The 22773-nt window shown below is 39.2% G+C and overlaps 2 protein-coding genes across 2 annotated transcripts; one reads left to right on the top strand and one right to left on the bottom strand.

Annotated features, from left to right (window-relative positions):
* The first annotated feature begins 4152 nt into the window (after nucleotides 1–4152).
* prrt4a (proline rich transmembrane protein 4a) lies at nucleotides 4153–12911 on the top strand. Its single transcript, XM_072385694.1, has 2 exons — nucleotides 4153–5031; nucleotides 6527–12911. The coding sequence occupies exons 1-2, from the start codon at nucleotides 4245–4247 to the stop codon at nucleotides 8632–8634; spliced, it is 2895 nt and encodes a 964-aa protein (XP_072241795.1). The 5' UTR covers nucleotides 4153–4244; the 3' UTR covers nucleotides 8635–12911.
* Nucleotides 12912–14183: 1272 nt separating this feature from the next.
* On the bottom strand, nucleotides 14184–21252 carry impdh1a (IMP (inosine 5'-monophosphate) dehydrogenase 1a). Its single transcript, XM_072385205.1, has 16 exons — nucleotides 21001–21252; nucleotides 20313–20411; nucleotides 19223–19271; nucleotides 18297–18398; nucleotides 18071–18145; nucleotides 17711–17917; nucleotides 17501–17588; nucleotides 17218–17417; nucleotides 15943–16033; nucleotides 15726–15821; nucleotides 15424–15567; nucleotides 15092–15233; nucleotides 14835–14978; nucleotides 14672–14755; nucleotides 14457–14473; nucleotides 14184–14337 (listed from the first exon to the last, which is right to left on the bottom strand). The coding sequence occupies exons 1-16, from the start codon at nucleotides 21213–21215 to the stop codon at nucleotides 14234–14236; spliced, it is 1857 nt and encodes a 618-aa protein (XP_072241306.1). The 5' UTR covers nucleotides 21216–21252; the 3' UTR covers nucleotides 14184–14233.
* Nucleotides 21253–22773: the final 1521 nt, after the last annotated feature.

Below are 22773 nucleotides of genomic sequence, written 5' to 3'. Positions count from 1 at the left end.
AGAGGTTAAAAAAAGCTCCACACGTGACTATGCTTTCACTCAGCTATTCCCGTCCCCTCAAATTTCCTGAGTTTAGATAGCTGGATGCAGAACCTGCAGTAGGTTTTTATGCAGCATTAGTAACATGATGTTTTTTTCAGAAGCGCTACAAATACTGGGAAGGTGGATGTGTAAAGTGACGACAGGTGAGTGATTAACATAAACAGGTGGGAATTGAGACCTCGGGACAAGACCAAGACAACTCAGGACATCTAGGGGTAATGGCAAGAATAGAGCAAGAATCAACTAAACCAAAGACTGAAAACAACCAGGAGCTAAACAGGACACAAAGAGAATGTAAACTCTAACAACAGAATCAAAGAAAAAGGACCAAAAACTACAGCAGAATACATCAAGAATAAAGCGCAAACTTAAACAGGAACTGAACCAAAACATAGAACAGAGACTAAACCATGGCACTTAGAAAAACTAAACCAGGGCGCTGATAATAAAGTCAGCATGAGAAACCAAGGGGGAAAGGGCTAAGAATGAAATTGAATACGAAACCCAACCCACCCATAAATAAAATCTCCAAAACACACATACCCAAACAGAGATGGTAAGAAATCCTGATTTTTCTTTCTTGTCTTTTTTATCAGTAGAGTAGCATCCATGTTACATGACAGGAACTGCACTCCATGAATAGTAAAATGCGTAAACCTCAACTTTATATATTTGTCTATTTCTAACTTCTAATCCCAACTATTGGCAGGTGAGAGAAAGATAGATAAGTGAAAGGATTGTGTTAAACATTGTGCAGGACGGGTCTAAAAATTGAACAGTCAAAATCAACAGTGTCGAACGTTATGTTGTCTTGGAGCGAGACTAGATGACATACATAGTCAGAGGTTGAGAGGGAACAACAGCACTTAGCAGGGCTTATGGAGATGTTTCACAATGACGAGATCACATATCAAGAAGTATTCTGCATCTCTGTGAGGACAACATTGTGATCATACAATGTTTAAGCTTTTAATGTTACACTGCAACGTTTTGCTCTGCAAACCAAGTTTTAAGTTGTGTCCACATCTAAAATGATGGGGTTTCATTCATTCATTCATTCATTCATTCATTCATTCATTCATTCATTCATTCATTCATTCATTCATTCATTCATTCATATTCATTAATTACAAACAACCGTTTAATTTACTTTGGTTTATTTGGTTCCGTTTCACTCTATATTGCACAAATTACGATATTACACAGTGACAAATAACTGAACGTGTCCATTTGGATGGACATGTTTAGTAACTGAAAATGTAAAACTTTTTTATTACACAAAAAACCTTCAACCTCTTCCAAGAGACATCACATGCATTTGTCCTTCTCCTTGCTGGTGCAGTTTTGTTTCTGTGTCTTCTCCTGACGGCTCTCATTCCCAGCTGGAACCCAGACCCTGCTGACTTTGACTTGTTGGAGGATGATTTGTCTAAACAGAGACCAGTTGCTCAATGTATTCAGATATTGGCCATGTCCCTCACTGAGCTCATATGTTTGGCCTGTCATTGTTCCTCTCCAGTCCCTTTAGTTCCGGCTGGGTTGATGCTTTCCTGATGCTTTCAGACACTGGGTTAATCACACCCCTGGGGTGGAAGTCCCTATCTCCACTAACTGAATGGTTCAATGATCTGAAATTGCCTTTACTGTCTCACAGGCTGCACCTATGTGAATGTAAATCATATATGTTTTGTCCTGTTATATTTTTTTGTGCAAAGGCAAGGTGAAATTAGGGATTCAGTTGGTATTCTAATTTATCTTTAATTGTGTGTGCTCTCACAGCTGGCGTTGGTCTTGGTCTTGGGATGCAGAAGCAAAACCTGTTTTCTTTTAAAATGATCTTATCCGTTGTGTCACATATATGTTTGGCAGATATGTTTTGGGATGCAGTTTGATCTTCATTATAAATAATTTTTTAAATAAAAGAAGAATCAATGTACACTTGGCAGAATCTCCAAACAACAATCATGGTTGGTACAGAGTTCATAAAAAAATAACCTTTGAGACTCTTTTCATCAGCCTGACAGAAAAGTATACAATGGCTGACTGTGCTTCGGTCACTGTTTCCAGATGCTTCCAAAGGTATGTGGATCAGAGTCTATTTTTGAAGTATCCATGGAATTTAATTAGGTCTCGAGGTTACTGGATTTCCCCCATTGGGTAAAAACAGCTCACGTGAGCAACTCTGATAACATTACATATAATACGATGAGGCCTTCAAAGTCTTTTACCACAATGAACTTTTTCTCATTTGTGCTGGCTCATTTTATTAGAACAGGCTTAATGTTATTTAAACTAGAAGTGTGATCCTCACAAGCATTTAATGGGGAATCACCGACATATTTCATGTGGCTTCAAAACTTATTTGTTGGTCTTGTAAATTGGTCAAGACTGATAGTTCTTTTGTCGTCATCTAACCTTTAATTGTCTAAAGGTTTTGTTTTCTTTTGTTTTTCCTTTCTTTTCCGGCAGTCGACGTTAGACTGTTGTTGTGGTTCTCTTTTTTTGGAAAAGAAAATTCCAGATCCCCTTTAAGTTCCCATATTTCAAAGAAAACAGACATATGTGATGTCCTTAAAGGCAGCATTTGTTGCCTTTAAGGACTGAAACTCATCTTGTGTCTCATGGTCAAATACTTTCTACCTCCATGCTAAAAAGAAGTCCTCCATCAGTAAATGTTAAAAAAAAAGAAAAGAAAATGTCAAAAAACATCACTGTATGCTTATTCTTTCGTGTTCAACAATTGTTTTTCTCTACCAGTGCTATAAAGTGTATTTAGGAAGGTTAAGAAAAAATGGTAGACTCTAATGAGTGGAACATGTATGGTCACACTGTTGTGGTTTGGTGTCCAGTGATATTGCAGACACATCCCCTGCTTTTTTTCTTAATCGATTCAATAATGTTAACTGGTAATGGTACAGTCATTACAAACTTAGCGGACATCACAAACATTCCATGCTTTTAATATTTATGGAATACACATCTATGCCAAATATATTTTAATAATTTCTACTTGCATGTGATAGCCCAGAATAAAAAAAAAGACGGGTTTGTTGTGTAGAGTTAACAGTTTGACTGAAAATCAATTCAAGTGCAAGTGGCTATTGTTCAAATCGCTCAACTGTACTCACTTTTCTGCATGCTTGCACCAAAGCACCTCGAATTAGCTTGAATAGATGAGAAACTTTCAGTTGTGAACAATAAACTCTTTGTTGTGAAAACATACAGGCACTTAAAGATATTGTATGCACATTCAAGCATAATGGATTTGTGCTGTCCAAACAAATAATTCTGTATGTTCTGCTTTTACAAAATTAGCTGTTAGTTTGATGGTTGTTTTAACCAAAAGCTGTAAATTACACTCAATAGAATGTATTGATCTATGACACAGGTTAGTTATGTCTGTTGGTTGGCTGAAAAGCATGTTCAGCTCCTCATTATGGAATTGTGCATTTCCCCCCTTCTCTTCTCTTCTTTTCTACTCTTCTCTTCTCTTCTCTTCTCTCTCTTCTCTTTTCTCATCTTCTATTCTCTTTTCTTCTCTTTATAATCATGATGATGCTGCCTCACACAGTATCACTGTTAGATATTGGTGTACCGACAGCATGTGGGATGGCGGGGGTTGTCCAGAGGAGGTGGGGTCTGTCCCATGTGTTGACTGTCTGATGTAGAGAAGAGGGGCACAGCGCAGTGAGTATGAAAGGACACAGAGTGCTGTGCAGACCGCGACTGCAGACATGCAGCAACACAGAGCTGCATATATGTTTAAAGAGGCTGCAGCAGAACGGGCTGTTGACGAGGTAAGAAAGGAAAAAAATTTGAAATGATGCAACAAACAGAGCAGTTATGTTTTTCCATGTACTGTTATATTTTTGGAATTCTATATTTGAATCTTAACATGAGAATGGAAAGACTTTCTGGGGGTAAATGCTGTATGCACAATTTTTTTCTCTTTGGAATTCTTACTGTAATTGCATTTTAATATTTGCCCCATATGCTGGAGTTTAACCTCTTTGCTGTAGATGCCTTCATGATATGCAGTATTTGAAGAGTGTTTGCACTCATTCTTTTTCATTCATGATTTATCCCTTCATTTTCTCCAGGTATGTCACGAATGAGATCTTAGGAGACCGGATATTTGTGACCTATCAAACATGTGACCGGACTACAATCTCAAGTGGCAGTCAGGTTTTCAGACCCTCACCATGGTCTTGCTGTGGAATATTTATCTTCTCCTCCCCCTCTCTTTGCCCCTCTCACTTCATGTCGTAGCTTTAACTGGAGGAAATGCAAAAGAAGCACAGCAGACAGACACCGACAGAGCACTGCAGTTTCTCACACAGCCTTTACATAAACCTCAAGGATCTGGTGTAGGACCAGCTAATCCCATGTTTGGACCTGAGAATGTTGACTTCCCGAGTCAAGCTTTGGGATGGCCCTCATCATCATCTGAGGATAACGACAGGCAAGGTGTGATTGGTGAATACAGTTATTGGCAGGAGAGCACTGAGACATCTCTTTTATATCTTAATGAGAAGGGACCTATATCCAGACCCCAAGAGAATGTGACAGAGGATACTACCTCCAAGGAGAGTATGCAAACAATTTGGCCTTCATTTGGAAAAAAAACCCAACAACCTACCCAGGAGCAAACATTTAATTATCAGTCAACTGAGAAGAACACTGTATCTATATTGCATCCTACACAGACCAGAGAGAGAGAGCCAACATTGCAAAATGAGATAACTGACAGCCATTTACCTTTTTTTCTGTCTGACTCACCCGCATCACACAAACCAGAGAAGAACTGGACTTCAATGTTGTCTACTGGACATGGAGCTAATCCAGAGCACCCTACTCCAACAGCAGGCCATGGCAACTGGGACAGGACGATAGGCATTGTTGTGTCCACACAGGAAAATCGAGTTGGATTGATTGATATTGCAGGTCATAATTTACACACAGAAACGGTCAGCACAGGGGCAACCAGTGGTAAGAGTCCTCTTTTGAGTGAATTTCAATGCATTTAGAGCATGTGTCATTTGACAAAAATTGGAATAAGTTAGAGTTAACACTTGACATTTGTGGCATTTTTTAAAATAAATTGTAGACTTTATAAAATTGACCCTTTACTGCCTTTGAAAAAAGAGTCACTGCAATGTGTGTGACATATATTCTACTGGCAGACATAATTGTTTATATTCACCCAACCATTAGCACTGTCTCACTTCCCATATCTTTTACCCTCCTTAAAATAATTTCTCTAAATGCCTCTTTTCCTCTCTTCCTCTCAATTATTTTATCTAAGATTGCCTAACCAATCTTCCACCCCCCTTATTTACACTGTTGTCTTTGTCCATCACCCACCTTCAGAGGTTACTGGATAATGTGGTGCACACATGCATAGTATTTACTGAACACACTCACGGTGGCACTCACTTGTCAAAGTAATGTTGTGTCCACAAGCATAGGAGAGGTGTACTTTGAAAGAATTGGATTGATAATTACCCTTCTTCCCCCTTATACATGTCATACTGCACAGATCAGCCAGTTAGCTGAGTAACAACACCAAACATGGTTAGAATCTGTGGCTCCTTGTGTAACAAGAGGAAAAATGCAACATTAGTTTTTGACAAGATGAAAATCCTGTGTTTGTCCCAGTTTGTTTTCTGACTCCATAAGGACACAGTAGCTGCACTGCTAACTGAGGTCCAGAAGTAGGACACATTCCATTTATAACCAGTAGGTTGCCTGATTCTCAGGTCCATACACCTTACTCTGAGAATGAGTTCATAAGGTGGGTACACTTTTCTCTGTTGACGCAACAATGGTCAGCTACAGACAGTTCAGCTCCTTTGCAGATTCTTATGGACAGCAAAACAACTCTCGATCATGCTTATCAATTGCCTCGTAAAATGAGAACGGCAATGAGGTCAGTGCTGGCTAATCAACACACATCTCTCTCTTGCTCACGTTCTCATGAACACACAACTTGTTCTTGCTCCCACTCTCTCTGTGACCCACTTTGGGCTTCCCAGTTACAAGCCAGCTCTGTTTTATTATGGATTAACTCTACACACCCTACACAGCATATTCCATCCTGCTCTCTTTGTAGACTGTATCACGTCTGAATATTTTACAAAGATTGTAATGTTTATTTAATGAGTAAAATTATCTTGTCTTTATTCAGATTGATAATTATTAACAGGAGTAAAACAAACAAAATCAGAGTGAAGTTGCAAAGTCTGTTTTGGGTTCTATTTTTGTGCACAGCAAACCTTGGAGTATGCTAACATGCTCTTGGTGCTGATGATCTGCCAGTAATGTTCCTGTTACACAAGTGCGATATCGTGCTCTCACCATTATTTTTGCTGAATACTTGAAAATATGACTGAATTCATTTTTTTTTGTTTTCTTTTTTTTTTGTTACAACAACCAATAATAACCAGAACATTTTTTGCTGTGTTATAATGTGCTCACTTTACAGATGACCCCAAGAAAGATAACCTGCAACTCTCACAGGCCAGCAGTACAGTCATGCTTGGCAGTAACGAGGACACACCTACCACACCCTGCAAAACATCAGATCAGCCCTGGACTTCTACCTACCCAGACAAATTCACGCCTAGTGAGTCCCTGCACCCCCCTCTGGCTCTCAGCCCTGCCCTCTTGGTCCCTCTTTACTCAGACTGGAACTCTGCTCATGCTACATGGGGATTTGCATGGGAAGCACACGTCTATGGCCTGGGTTCTGTCTTCGCTCTATTTGGAATAATCTCCATGGTCTGCCTGTTAGGCTTGCCCCTGCGGTGTCCTCCTGGTTGCCCCTATTTTACAATGTTGCACTTCTTCATCCTGGCATTTGCAGGGATCCAAGCTTTCTGTTTGCTGTATGATGCTTACAGTTCTCAAGATCGTCTTCCCCCTCTCATCACTCTTCTGCTTTCTGAACTGCCATTGCCCTGTTTAATATCAGCCTTTTCTCTGGCTTTTATACTCCTTTCCTTGCGCTCACGCAAGCATCTTTCTCTCTCATTTGCTATTTCTACCTCATTCTCAGCCTTGCCCAAGCCTTGCCTTTTACTGTGCATGTCTTTGTTGCATTTTATAATCTCACTAGGGTGTGTTGGCCTCCACCACTTCTTCCATAGCCTCCCTACTGTGATCCTGCTGCTTCCTCAGGGAGTGTTTGTCTGCCTTACCATCTTTCTTTCATGCTCTTACCTCATCTTCTACTGCTTAACACAAGTAAGCACCAAACACATTTACAGGCTGAATGACAATGGAGAAAGTGGCGGATCCCCTGAAATGATCCGACCTGCAGTCTGCCCCTTTTCAAAAGTAGAAGACTGGGATAGGGCAGCAAGAGCTGGAATAGGAACTTCATTGTGCTTGTTAGGATGTGGGGGTCTTCAGCTATATGGGATTCTGCATGCCCTTGGTTTGGGTGGGGTTGATGGTTATGGTTTCCTGGCCTGGCCCTGGTGGGGTTACCAGGTAGGCTGCAGAATTTGTGAAATTGGGGTCTGTCTAGGTTTGTCCATCATTGGAATACATCCTCTATTCTGTCACAAACACTCGTCTATAAAGACCTTAACTAATCATCGGCCAGGATCTTGGTCTCGTCTATCCTGCAGCTCCCCTTTACGTGAGCTCACTCTGCCCTCTCAGGATGGAGCAAATTCTCCAGTTTTCTCCTCTCATGAGTCTGTTTCCCAGAGTAAGCAGGAAAAGCTAGTTGTCTGTGATGTTGTTACTAAGAGACAGTTAGAGGCTCTTCCTCTATGCTCAATGGTGGATTCTTCTCCAAATGGAGTAGATTGTGTCCAGAACCATAGCCGGACCCAGAGTTTGTTTCCTCTACCTACACCTCCAAGTCCACCACACAAACCTGAAGAAATAGTTGAGCCTCTTCGATCTCCACTGGAAAGTTTAGGTGTAGAAACTGATTCTACCGGGGACTTGCGGCCCCCATCGCCAATTGACTTGTCCCGTAGTATTGACCAAGCTCTGTTCAGTGAATCCCTATTCTCTAACAGTATCTTTGGTCTACCAAGACTCTATCCTGCTTCTTCAAGTGTGTCCTTGAGCCCCCCTAGCCAAGGTACAAAGCTAGATTCCTGCTCAGTGGTAGATACCTTTTACCGAACCTCTTCTTGTGGAAACATGGATCAAGATAACATTCTGTCCAGTTCCAGAGCTTCCAAACCGCATGGCAGTTTGACATCTCCCAGCAATCCATCGATACCACCAGAGCAGTTGGACTGGAAAGGAAGTCATAATGGCTCGACCCAGGGTTTGTGCAGTTATCCAAAAGAAATAGGGAAGATGCGTTCACATTCCTGGGCCAACAGAGGGCAACACTTCCCTCAAAGCAGCCTCCCACGAGCAATCCCACACCTGTCTTACCACAGGCGTTACCGAACCTTGAGCCTAGCCTCCCAGGACAGTCAAGGGTCTGGACGATTGGTAGGGTCTAAGCACCTGAGTGAAAGCAAACAGCTGGAATGGGATCTGGCTGTTCAAGCAGAGTTTGTCCATGTGTGCAGACAAATTGATGCCCTTAGCATTTGTAGTGATACCATCGAATTGTAGGAAGCTATAAAAGACAAGCTATTATTGGACAGCAGCTTACATTATACCGAAATACTGTAGCTTAATCTAATTAGGTTAGATGGAGAAATTAAACTGTACATCATCAAAGTAATACAAATAAACAACTGAACTAAACTAAAAGGGGAATTGATTACTGACTTATAGTGTAAACCCAAAAAATTTTGTAAATATTGTTGATATTGTGTAAATTTGAAACCTGCTTTTTTTCATCTCATACCATTCATAAGATGTCTGGTTCAGACCCCAGGGGTCTAATTTCAGTATATTTCTTCAGCATTATTTTTAGAATTAAGAATAGTTTTTATAACCTTCGAAGATGCCTCTCAGAGCTTAACATTTATGCTATGACGCCAGACTCAAATTTTAGTTTAGTGTGGATGTGATAAACACAAGAGAGCAATATTTTGTTCTAAATAATTATGTGCTTCTAAAACTTAGTTCTCTGGTGCCTAAACTTGACCAAATAGACTCTGAGAACAAAAGATATCAGCAACCAATTTTACGACGGAACATGTAATGGCTACACACTTTGCAACATTTTTTGCTGATCAACAGCGCAAAAAGTTGCAGGTTCACTATAAAGGCTCAAAAACTATGCAATGGTTTAGAAACACGTTTGACATTGACTTTCCCTGTTTCACTACGTCTTGCTACGCGAAGGCGGTTGACTCCTAGCTGTGCCTTACAATGTGATGACATTAATGCTTGACAATTGACTGTGATGATGCACAGGTCCGGCATTGTTGATTTGGCCTCACGCAGTTCCAAGGGGGAAGGATGGGGTATGGGGAGGTAATAGCATGCTTCCATACAAAAGACCGTGAGTCTTACTCCTAGACCAACACAAGGTTTTTCACAATCCTTTTCCTTTTCTACTTCCCCGTTACACACTTTTTGACTTTGCTCCTTGCCAAATTATCTAGGCTTAGAAATTGAAAAAAAAAAAAAGAATAATATACATAGTTAGATTTAGATGTTGCAGTGTAAATGGTAAGGAGTAGACAAATAAGCATGGTTTGGAGTTATATGTTTTGCCATTACTTATTTATTTATCCTTTTACTATTTTATATGACATTGATGCTGCCTTACACAAAATAACAGGCTATAAGGGACACTTTGTCATCTTTCAGTTTATAAACATGGATTGTTTTTGAGGTGTGGACAAACGTAGCTATTTCATGTTCTCTGATGAGATTGGGCTTGTTCAAAACCAAATGTACAGAGAAAGTGTCAAAATTGTAGAATTCCATTGCTAGATGCTTTCTTCTATGATCCCACCAACCTTCACATGGAGTAATCTTAAATTTATTTTATCTCCATGCAAGATTAAAAAATAGGTAACGGTTTTTGAAAAGTATGTCAAAGGGTTATCCGGTGTCTTGAAATATGATTCCAAAAGGCAACTGGTCAGCCCTCGGTAAGGACGAGCTTGGAGTGGACCTTTAAGACGAAGTCTGTTGCAGGATTTTCATAAATTTGTTCCATCCTTTCCTGTGTAGTAATATTTTTTTGCCTGTTTCTTCGTTTGCTCTTTGTCTTTCTCTCTGTTTTTGACTGCCAGTATTCCTACTTTAAATCATGTTTATCTCAGATAGATGTTGAATGACATGAATGTCAAGAATTAACCCTCTATTCCTAAACAGTGCTGTTGCTGTCAAGAGATTGTCTTATGAAAGAACTTTTTTTTTAAACTGACTCATCAAGCTTTAATAAGAAAATGTGTGTAATGTAGTGTTTAGCACTGATATGATATGTATCTATGTATTTTTGTAGTGCTTCTATGCTGCTGTTTTTTTTTAAATATAGGAAAAGTTTGAAAGAACTATAATGAGGTAACGCTCACACTGACCTCTTAAATTTTCAAAGTAGTATGGCCTTAAAATTTTCACAAAGGATTTTGGAGGAAACAATTTCACAATATAGGAAAACTTGGATAAAAGTGAAAAATAAAATCCACCAAAATCTCCCTTCTTCATTTCTCAAGAACTTTCGGCAACAATCACAGCCTGAAAATGCAGCTGACTGGTAGTTTGTGCCATCCTCCTTTGCTATGCATTTGAGTTCAGCAACTGCCCATTTTACTATGGTAGATTTTAGAGCTCTCCAAACCTTTTAAGGGAATTTACAAATTTGAAATAAAAACAAGATGCAGTAATTCTTACATTTCCATTGACTTTGATTTATTTTGAGACAGTATGAATGGATAATACATAAATATATATATATAAATATATGCATGTGTATTTGAAATACATATTTCTCTCTCATCTTCATCAAATGCATTTTATTTGTTAATATACAACCACAAATCTAATAAAGTTGGGTAACAACAGAGTGCAATGCTTGCAAATCTCATACATCAATATAATATTCACAGTAAAACATAGTAGGGATTTCAAACATAGTGAGACATTTAACTTTTTCATGAAAAATATGAGCTTATCTTGACTTTGATAGCAGCAACACATATCGAGAAAGCTGGAACAGAGCCATCTTTAAAACTTTAAAACTCCTATTGTTTCAACAACAGTCCATAAAACTCTTAGGGGAGCAGTTGCTGGACCTTTGGGACAAGAGAGATGTCTTATTCTTATTGTTCTTTTTAAGAATTTTAGTTCAAATTTGACCACAGAATAGTTTTCCAAATAGTCTCAGTCCAATTTAAATGACCTTTGGTCTGGAGAAGTTGGCAGCATTTCTGGATCATGTTGTCATGTGGCTTTTTCTTTGCATATAACTTTAAGTTGCATTTGTTGATGGCACAGTGGATTGTGTAAACAGACAATGACCTCTGGAAGTGTTTCTCATCTGTTCTTTCCAAGATAGAATTATGCCTGTTTTATGCAGAGCTGCCTGAGGCCCAGAAGACCACTTTCATCCCTTGTACACACTGAAGTCTCCAGATTATGTTCGTATTATACAACATTCTATGAATGATAGAATATTCTAAACATTTACAATTGCATGTTGAGTGACATTATTCTGAAATTGTTCCTCAATTCATGGACACAATTTTCACGTTTGATTGCCTTTTATTTGAATTGTCTTTTTGATGTTTTTATTAATCTTATTATGACTATGAGGCATTTTGCTTTTATCTCTATCACTTTGTGGCATTTGTTCTTTAAAAGTGATGTTTAAATAGATTTTGCTTACTTGCATACTCACTAAAAGATTGACTTAAGAGCTTTGCAAATAACTGCACTCTGTTTCTATTTACATTTTACATATTGTCCCAGTTATTTTCTCTTTTTCCAGCAAGGTTCTGCAACACGTTCCAAAAAAAGTAAGAACAGTAAAGCTTTTACTACTTTGTAATGCTGACATTCCAATGAGGATACCAAGCAGTGATGCATTTGTTATTTTCTCACATTCTACATGCAAGCATGTCTTAAAGTCTGAAACAGTTTGGAGTTCACTTTGTTGTTTTCTTGTTTGAATTCTCTCAACTTATTCTCGACTGGGGACAGGTCAGGACTGCAGGCAGGCCAGTACAGTGCCTGTATTCTCTTTTTCAGCAGCCAGTAAGGTGTGCAGAATTTGGTTTTGAATTGTTATAAAATGCCAGGACATCCCTAAAAAACTGTCATCTTGAAGACAGAGTATGTTGATCTATAATCTCAAAATCCTTTTTTGCATTAATGCTACCATCACAAACAAGACAATTTAAGCGTCACTGTTTGGGAAGGTAGGTCACTGTTCACGATCAGAAGCAACCACCGCTCTGGAGGAAGGTGGGCATGTGATCAGCAAGATCTGGTCACAGTGCTCTTATCTTAAAAGTGCAGACCTTTCACAATAGAGGATTATCTGCAGCAGCAAAGTGACGACAATCAAATTTTTCAATCTCAGATACAGTTTTCACCCAGGGACAGAAGTTTACATTATCTTTGCCAAGATAACTGATTCAACTCCAGACAGCCTGACTTTTGGATTTGTTGCTAATAAACATTTGTATGGTCCTTTTTGTCTTTGGTCCAGAGGACACAGCTTCTTGCTTGCACTCTTGCCCTTTACACACTGAAATGTCTTCAGATTGCTTGTATGGTTTGATGATATCATTTACTGGTCTGAAATACAAAAATGGTTGCATATTAACAAATGAAATGAAACATTAGAATATCTTGTGTTCATACTGCCTGCATTGAAATAAAAGTCAAAGCAAATGTAAGTGTAATTGAGTTTTATTGTTAATTTTTTTCTAAGTTGCATTTTTCTTACCATCTCAACTTTTTCTTATTTGGCTTCTAAGTCAACAGCCTCTTTCCTGATCAATTGAAATTATGTATGATAATGATAAAGGATAAAGTTTTGATGTTTGTATAATAATAACATAATTATACTCAAGTCAATTGGATCTTTATTTAGAACCACCCTATTCACAGTAACAACGATTTGTGAGCCATGGATGCTATGGAGGGTCCCAGGGTAGGAACAAAGTGCGAGAGAGGAGAGAAGGCTGCATCTCAGTTTCCCACCTGTTTATTACAAAAAAGGAGGGAAAAAATATATCGCTGATGGTTGGCTTCTGGTTTAACTTACAGATAGACACCTCTTTAGGATGGGGTGGCTGTCTTGGTGGGAACCGCCAGGCAGTGGGTCAGCGTCTGGATCTGAGGACAACTCCCAATATATGTCACCACTCATAGAAACCAAACAGGTGACGGTAATGACTGACAGTAAAATAGAATAAAACTTCAATCTAACCACGAGAAAAGCAATGCCAAACCACAATCAAGTGACCCTCCATGAGCCCTCCCGTTGTCTTGGTACCTTACATGTTCATTGCTAATGAGTTGAGGGAGAGTCTGTGTTATTGCTAGAAAAATATTTTAATTACTTATTTATTTATTAATTGAAGCAACTGCAGGGAGAGGGTGCACACACGTTCTTAAATGCCCTGTTATAATTTTGCACACACACCAAATCAACATGAATACACACTATTTGACAACATTTTCTCAGTCATCTTTTTCTTATATCAATTGCTTTCATATATTTTTTTCTCAATTTATATATTTTTTTCATTACTGTCTAAGTAATTTGTTTATGGCTCAACACTGTCAGCTTTTTCTCTGAAGTCCCTTTCAGTATATTATGTTTTTGTCATGCCTTTTATTTGTATTGCAATAAAAAACTATTTAAAAAAAAAACTCCTACAGAATTCTGTTATTGAGTTTCTTCTTAGCACTACATTAGCTTAATAAAATGCTGAAACATGTGAAAATTGGTGCTTCTGCTGAAGTCTTTGGAACTATGACATACATTTTGACGCTCTGGGACACCCAACGTCACACTGCTATCTGTAAAATCGTCCAGTTCAGGTCATGAGAACACTGACAGTTAGGCGCAGGTGGCTTTTTTTTTCTTCTCATTTTACCGAAAAATGCACCAAAACATGAGATGAATTTGTCTTCACAGCATCTGTCTTTTCTCCAATTTCTGTGGAAATGACAAATGATTTGTCTCAACAGAGTTTAGAAAAAGAAGCAAAAAAGTAGGGTGTCAAAGGACAATAGAGCAGTTCTAGATTGTAGATGAGTAGATGCAATGGCAACTTCGTGTTTGGTAGCTTGGTCACATGCGTCCATTGCACCTGGTCATAGCAGCAGGGGAAGGGATGCTGGGTCCTGATCGTGTGTTTCCTTTTGCTCCTGACTCATTAAAGCCACTTCTCGTAACTACATTTGGATTGGAAAGAGACAATAAACAGATATTTCACTCCCACAGGAACCATCTTCAAAGTATATGAATGAAGGAAAGATGGATGGAAGTAAGACAACAACATGCGTGTACTTACATGGCACAAAAGAATATCTAATATGAGAGCATGAGAAAGAAAAGAAGAGAGAAGACAGTTTTTATGCTGTTCAGCACAGGTAAAAAGACGGGACGAGATTTTACTTAACGATCGGTGCAACTAAGATATATGGCACAAAAAGGGAAATACAGAAAAAAGACACCTCGAAGAACAGAGGCTGCACAGGAAAGATAAAGATCATGGTTCAGACTTACGAGTGGAGGCCATGAACTCCTCCTTCCATCTGTGCAGACATGGTTCGCTTCTCAAACTTCAACTCTCCCGAATACATCATTGACCTGAAATCCCGTACACACACAGCTACAGACTCACAAAAATCTACAAAGAGAGGAAAAACACCCACAGTTTTACACTTACCGTAAAATGGACAAACTCTTAGCCCCTATGTCTTGACAGCCATGCTGTATACCAGCAATGAGGTATGGAACAAACTTTTGGATGGATCCTTTATCTTGTACTGATCCTGAGACCCCTTGAGCCACCTTCACCTTATCTCCCTCACTGGAAGCGAAAATACAATGCACATACAGAAAGAGATAAAGGTATTATAGTAATATTCTGTCATTTTCTACATTTTTACAAAACAAGGGAAGTCTCTAAGACAATCTGCATACCTAAAGTAACGTTTTTGACTGTTATTTTTCTCCATGGCATCCAAGGAGCCCATTCCTCTGTACTTCTTCAGACGCACGCCGTCTGAGAAGAAATATTCTCCCGGTGCCTCAGTGGTTGCGGCAAGCAAAGACCCCATCATCACTAGAGATGAAAGCGTGATTGGAAAAGTGGAATGCCGTCACTCACAACATGACAGGGCCACAAAGACTATAACACATAAGCTTAAAATAAAGAAATTATTGTTTGGAAAAATTAATCTGTTTGTTCAAAGGAACAAATTGATCCAAAAGCAAATGACATTAGTTTTAATACTCCGTCTTCCTTCTCCTACCCGTAGATGCTCCCAGAGAGAGAGCCTTTACCACATGCCCAACAGTCTGAATGCCTCCATCAGCAATTACTGGAACTCCGAAACGTCTGGCGTACTCTGCAACCTTGTAGACAGATGTACCTTGGGGCCTTCCACATGCCATTACTGAAGAACAAGAACATGACTTCGTTGTTAGCAGTAAAATATCTCCGATACAATCGAGATTAAAACATCAAGTGCCCCTGTGTTATCATACATGCTCTCATTTTCTGTAGCTCTACTCAAAGAGGTACCAGCCAACGTTCACAGTGCTCTTAATGTACCTTCCTGGGTAATACAGATGGAGCCACATCCCATGCCAACCCTCAGAGCATCCACACCAGCATCTATGAGGTTTTTAGCCTGAGCAGCTGTCACCACTAGAGAGAGACAGAAGAACAGAAAAGAACTCTCTGAGGACGAAAACATTTTGGTGAGACTTTTATACAAGGCAGTGTAGGCAATGTAGAAGAAAGGTTTTAGAGAAGAAAGTGGTCTAACCATTGCCTCCAACCACTTGTAGATCGGAATATTTCTGTTTGATGTAGTTTATCATGTTGATTTGATACACTGAGTTTCCTTGGGAAGAGTCCTGTAATAAAAGCACGTTTTTATATGAAAGATGATTTAAGATGAAAGATTTTTATATGAAACACCAATTCAGTATACTTGTGTATAGCTTGTCTATAATTCTATTGGTATGAAACAATCATTTGGCATAAAGAAAGCAAAAAGTAACAGCTTTCATTCAACCCTTACCATAAAATGTACCATAAAATCAGTATTAACACATAGCTGCTAGCAGTCGACGCATTTGAGCTATTTAGTATTTAGTGACATCAGGAAACACAAGAAAACATAACATACATTAACTATCCAATTCAAAAGTAAAGCATGTCCAAAAAGGGATTTGAAAACTGGACTTTTTAATATCCGAAGACGATTGGAAACTGGACAGATGTCGTTTACCTCAAACCTTTTCACCAGTTCATGCAGTTGGATGATATGTGCAAAGCTGATGTATTAATTGTCTATTCAAACTTAAAGAGTTTGGGGCTGAGATCTGGTGCTAGAAATCATGTGAATCTAATTGCTTTTTTTTTGTGTTACCAAATACTTTTGTAAACTGTGATGCACCAGTGGAATAGATTAAAAACATCAAATGCTTGCTCCGCTGATTTCAGCTAAACACTGTACGTCTCTGTGGACTCATCGTTTGACATAAGACTTTCAGAACAACTGATACCTACTATTCAAATAATGTCTGTTTCAAATTTGGCAGCATCTGAATAAAGGTAAGTGAAAAAGGATTTCTCATGTTAGTCGACTTACTATATTTTGTTAATTCTAAATTGATCATGGATTTCAGTGAAGGAAAAACATTCAGTATAAATCCAAGGAGCCAGCTTTTGTCGTTTTTATACTCCCTACATAAAAGATGCTTTTCTTTTTTTTCTTAAATGAGTCCTTTCTATAGAAATTGATTGACTTGTAAATTTGAAACTGATTTGACAAACAAGATTTCTCTGAAAAATTAGGATCTTAACGTGATCCTGAGTTAATTTTGAAAAAAAGGCTTTTAAGGAAATGACAAATAGGTGAGGTTTTAAAGCAGAGTATTACCCGAAAGAAATGCAAAGACATATTTTTGTCTCTCGGCCAAGCCCTTTCCAGGATAATAATAAAATGTAAACTTAAGTATCACAGAGAGAGTCCTTTTCGGAGCACCTATTATTAACTGACCAAAATCTTTATCAAACAGTGTTCCAAACTCACCAGCACTACCACATCCACCCCAGCCTGCACAAGGAGGTCCAGTCTGTATTTATCGTCGTCCCTGGTACCAATGGCAGCCCCACACAGCAGCTGTTTACGTGAGTCCTTGGAAGCCACAGGATAATCTCTGTTCTTCTTTAAGTCAGTTCTTGCAATAATGGCAACCAGCTCATCATTGTCATTTACAATGGGGAGCTTACCTAAGAGAGTCAGATTGGGAAGAGTTAAAAATAAAGATGTAGATTCCTTCTTTCACAGCTGAAAGACTTCCTGAAGCATTTACCTTTTTTGCTTCGTTGCAGTATATCATTAGCCTCTTTTAGTGTGACTCCAGCTGGTGCAACGACAAGGTCTTCTCTTCTTGTCATGGCCTATATAAAAAAGTGAACAGTGTGTAATGGAGATCTGCACACCTATGTGGCATCATGGTTCTTGCAACAAAAATAAATAACTTTTTGAAAAAGCATTACAATCTTAACAGGTTCTCATTTACCTCTACTAAAGGTTTGTCATGGTCCTTCTCAGACAAAAAGTCTATATCTCTGGAGGTCACTATGCCAACCAACTTGCTCCCCATTTTGCCAGTCTCTGTCACCGGCATCCCAGAGAAACCATGGTGTATCTTAGCTTCAAATACGTCCCCTATTGTGTGATGGGGACTCATTACCACCGGGTCTGTAATGAAGCCCTGCTCAAATTTCTGGCAACAACAAAAACACAAGCATTGATGGATTGAGAAGCTCAGCATTTTTTTAAATATGCATTGTATTCATGGCTGTCCAGTTCCTCGGTGTCACAGATCATTTGCTTTCTGTATTCTAAACACACTCCTGTGTTGACTTTTCTTTCTTACCTTGACTTTGCGCACCTCATTTGCCTGGAACTCAGCAGTACAGTTATGATGGATTATTCCAATGCCACCCATCAGCTGAAACCAACGAAATTGAAGTCAGAGAAATAAAGGAAAGAAAATCCCACATTAATCAGTAATTAGAGGGGATTTTTTTCAAAATTGTGGTTGACGCCTCACTGCACAGATAAGCATTTTGTACATATCACTGTTTAGTGTTTGTACTCACTGCCATGGCAATGGCCATGGATGACTCTGTGACTGTATCCATGGGAGACGAAATGAGAGGTGTCTTCAGGGTGATCTTTCTTGTCAGTGCTGACGTCAGATCCTTTAAAATGGGATGCATTCAGAAACAGAAATGTCGTCCTAAGACAGAGTGACACTTTATGCAAATCGAATCTAAAATGTTTGACCTAATCCTGCTTCCTTACAAACAAGATTCCTGCAAGGTTGCATCTACCACAGCACAGAAGCAACACATTTGTTAAATAAGAATTTATATTACTTTTTATTTTGCCATACAATGAGCCAAAAGTCCAGTTTGGACTAATTAGGATTTGCTGAATTCACCTGATGAGAGTCAAAAGGCGCAGGTGTGCATTTGTTTTGAACATCTGCTATCCAGCAACCACCCATGTGACCAGGGTATGAAATTAATTTTATGTCCCAGCAGAGCTTGAAAACAAAGCAAGGCTAATAAACAACTCTGTGCTTATGCATCCTTATTAAGGAACACAGCAAAGTGTGGGGATGACAAAAATGCAACATCAGCAGCAATATCAGCTAAATAAAATCAGATTAGATAAGATATATTTTTCAAATAGTTTCAAAAATAGTTTTGAAGCCTGGATTAATTGAAATCTAGGCAAAAAATTAATAAATGAACAATGGATATACTGTATATTCCAGAATCCAAGCAAACCTGTCTCCCTTTGCCTGGCAGAGCTAATAGTCATCCACATTATGTTATAGAACTCAACTTGCGTCACAACTGACAAAAACTACAACCCTGACACGTTTAATTCCAGTTGTAGCCTCCCTTAAGATAAAGACAATATCAGCTGCTACAGCACATGAAAAAACAACATGCTGGGGACCATGAAACAGCATGTAAATGGCTTGTGATATATCATACAGTGTGATGATACCCACCACCTCATCAGAAGTGAAATCTATGAAACCAGGAAGGATTAAGAAGTCACTGAAAGCACAGAGGAAACAGATGTGAGACAGTAGATCATGATTTTTCCTCAACACGGTACAGTATTTAATATATTAGATTAAAAACAAATATGATTCATGACAGTGACTGCCAAACAACCAACAGTTGTAAGTAAGGGGGAAAAGGGTACTTTGTACCTGTGGTGCTCAAATAAAGCGCATCACAAGGAATTCCATTTGTAACTCTTATTCACAAGTATGCCAAATAAAAATGTGAACAACATATGTCAATAAATGAAGTTGTTAAGGCAAAACTGACTCTATTCCAAAGGGAGAAGCCTTTATATAACACTCAATGATCACATTTATGAATGAAATGTTGAAGTTTATTTGAAGCCCTCAAGTGTCTGCGCTTTATAATTTCACATGGAATACCACTTTTTAAAAGTTCACTGGATGCCACCCAATCATAGGCAAATAATGACTGCAGCTCTTGCCTGTAACTCTAAAGCTCAAAGTAACAACTAATGCAATAACATCCCCATCGTCTGCACATGGCAATCTCACTAAATATTGCCTTATTTCTGTGTTATTTGGACAATAATCATGATTATGATGAATAATTGTTCACTTTCTTTGAAAAACACGGTGTTATAGCTGACCGAGAGGTGGAATAATCTGTATGCTTTCAGCCCACTGAAATGCTCTGCACTTATCCTTTGCACACAGATAAACCACACACATAGCCTCCATTAAGGAAACTACCCTGACACCCATTAACACACTGATGTGCACACTCACACACACACACACACACACACACACACATGCACACGTTGCTTTTAATGTCTGTGACACCATTCAGAATCCTTGAAAGTAGAATTACTCATGATAATCCTCCATATAAAACCCAAGCAGATGTGTCATCGCTGTTATTAATAAACATTTAATGGAAGACATTGCATTAGCGTATGAGTTTCTGAGAATGTACATGCACCATGTGTACACCTGCATCTGTCTCAGCAAGTTAGTAGTGTCACAAACACGTCATTAAATGCATGTTTTTATACAGATTTCTTACTTGTATGTAAGCCCATCACCAATAGCAAAAAGCTGTTGTGCTGTGAGTCCGTCCTCAGGGACGTAACCTGTGCCACCACTGATCAAGTAGTCAGCCATGCTGGAATAGAAAAAAGCAAAATGCACACAACAAACAGGTGACCATGTGAATACCTTACTACCACACATAACCATTCAATTATAATGCCAATGAAAAGATGAAACTTTTTCACAAATTAAGAATAGATGTAAGGTGATATTAATGTACCTTAGTTGTATACTCTGAATACAGTGATTTTTTTTACAAATTACTTCTTGTAGATGCAAGCAGTGTATTTCAGTCAGCACCAAATGTCACTAAGAGAGATATTATGTTTCTTTTAATCACTTTATATAATACGCAAAACATGTTGTTTATCTCCGTCTTGACCTCTGCTTGACATATGCTGTCATCAGATCAGGAGATGAGACAGGAATTGCTAGCAAAAGGAGCACGTCCTTGTCAATGGAAACTCCTTCTATACACCTGTGACGGCAGTACAGCAGGTAAGAGGATTTGGTCAGCTGCCCAGGTTGCAAATGGGCTTGTAAAAGCATGCAGCCACTTGCTACGAGAAAGTAAAAACATCTCAGCTGTGACTGAAGATACAGTGTTCAAAATTTCAGACCGTTACTGCATTTAGAGAATGTGGAAAAATGTAGAGACTCACCTCTCCGGTTCATACCCAGCTTGGATACGTGTGGCGCTGTATCGTTGGGCAGCAGTCTCATGACCATGTCCATGTGACGTTGGCTGGGTACAGGCCACGTCCCTGTTTGAGATGCGAGGCCATGCTGGTTCCATGTCTCCTACAATTCTTCGGTAGTCAATCTGGTAATTGTCCCTCTCCGCATCTCCAAATCGGTCATAACCATGACTTTCCATCTTTAGTAATTCCAGGAGTCTGATCTCCACAGCCCTCCCTCACCTCACCCACACTCTTCAAGTACTTCTGACTTGTTTCATACAGACAAATGTAATCACGCTCACACTACGAGTAAAGGATGGCCTCAGCAGAGCCCAACGGACATACAATCAATTTGCTGTTCTGTTAGAAGCACTTACAGACCCAGAATGATTTGAGCGCATGTTCACACCTTTCAGACACACCGGTTATGGACGAAAGCTTTCTTGCCAGCTGTTTAATTGTTTGAGCCGGAGTTGAAAAGAAACAGTTTACAGGGGTATGGTGGCAAATAAGAATTACCTGTATGAAAAAAAGTGAAGATGCCGCTGCAAAAATATCCTTAATGTTGTTTTCCCTGTAGGAGAGTTTATGTTCCAGTTTGAAAGCAATTATCCCCAGAAGCAATCAAGGCCCTCAGGCTAGGGGAGAGAGTTTTTAACTGAAGGTAAGTATCGTGTTACACCGAATTGTGGTCCCCAGCTGGAGGAATGAGCAGCAGGTCTAGCTTAGGTGGCATAGATTTGTCCCAGAGGAAGCCCAGTTCAGCTTGGTTATCCCTAAGGCTGGGAGCTTCCCTCCTCTCTCTTCTCCTGGTGCCTGTAGAGCTTAACTCTGTTTCTGACAGTAGCAGACGTCACTCTCCCACAAAGAGGATTGGGAGCTTTAAAGCAGGATGGGGTGGGGTGAAGTGGGTGTGTAGGGTGGAGTGGGGAAGTAGGGCCAAGGCAGAAGGATGGGTCAAGATGACGCTTGAACACTTTTCCCTCCAAGGACTAGCATGGTGTGAACCTGTATATGTACTCTTGTAGAACACAAGGAGACAAAGCTGTGAATGAGACAGAGGTCAAACCCTGTTACACCGCAAGCATGACTGACAGACATTTACAAGACTGTATGCACGTGCAAGACATGCACCATCTTGTTGCATTTAGCAGTTGTTTGTGTCTCAACACACATGTGCTTCATGCTTTCTGTCATAACTGTGTAACAACACAGGTTATAAACTGTTTGCCACATTTTCACAATACCTGTTGCTGCATTAAGACCGCATCCAAAACAAAATACTCATGCAAGTCTTTTCTGTTGCCATTGAATTTTTCAGTCAGTTTTCAGTCAGTTCATAATTGAGTGTGGTGGTACTGTCCAATGGACCTATAAACAAAACCCCAGCAGGAGAGTCGCTTTGTTTCCTGCAATGCCATCATCTGCAGGTGACTGACTTACTGCTTGTGACAGTTACAGAGGGATTGAACCAGAAAAGCCTCTTACACAGTCCCTGTCTCTTTCCAGGTCCACGTCTCCCTGTTTCTCAACCACTAGAGCAAAACGAACAATAACCCCCCACCCCCTCAAATAATCAATTACACATACATGTCACTGACACTGAAACTATTGCCCATTGAAAAAATATTAAAAAAGGAAGAACAAAGTGAGGACACAAAATGTTTATAATTGTAAAATATTTCAGAACAAAACATCAAGCAAGCCTCCTGTGTAATAAACCAATCAATATCACCAGTTTATTCAGTTTTTTAC

This window comes from Leuresthes tenuis, unplaced genomic scaffold (genome assembly GCF_036924035.1).
Source record: "Leuresthes tenuis unplaced genomic scaffold, fLeuTen1.0.hap1 SCAF_5, whole genome shotgun sequence".
Classification (NCBI taxonomy): Eukaryota; Metazoa; Chordata; class Actinopteri; order Atheriniformes; family Atherinopsidae; genus Leuresthes; species Leuresthes tenuis.
This window is presented reverse-complemented; position numbering and strand designations above follow the sequence as displayed.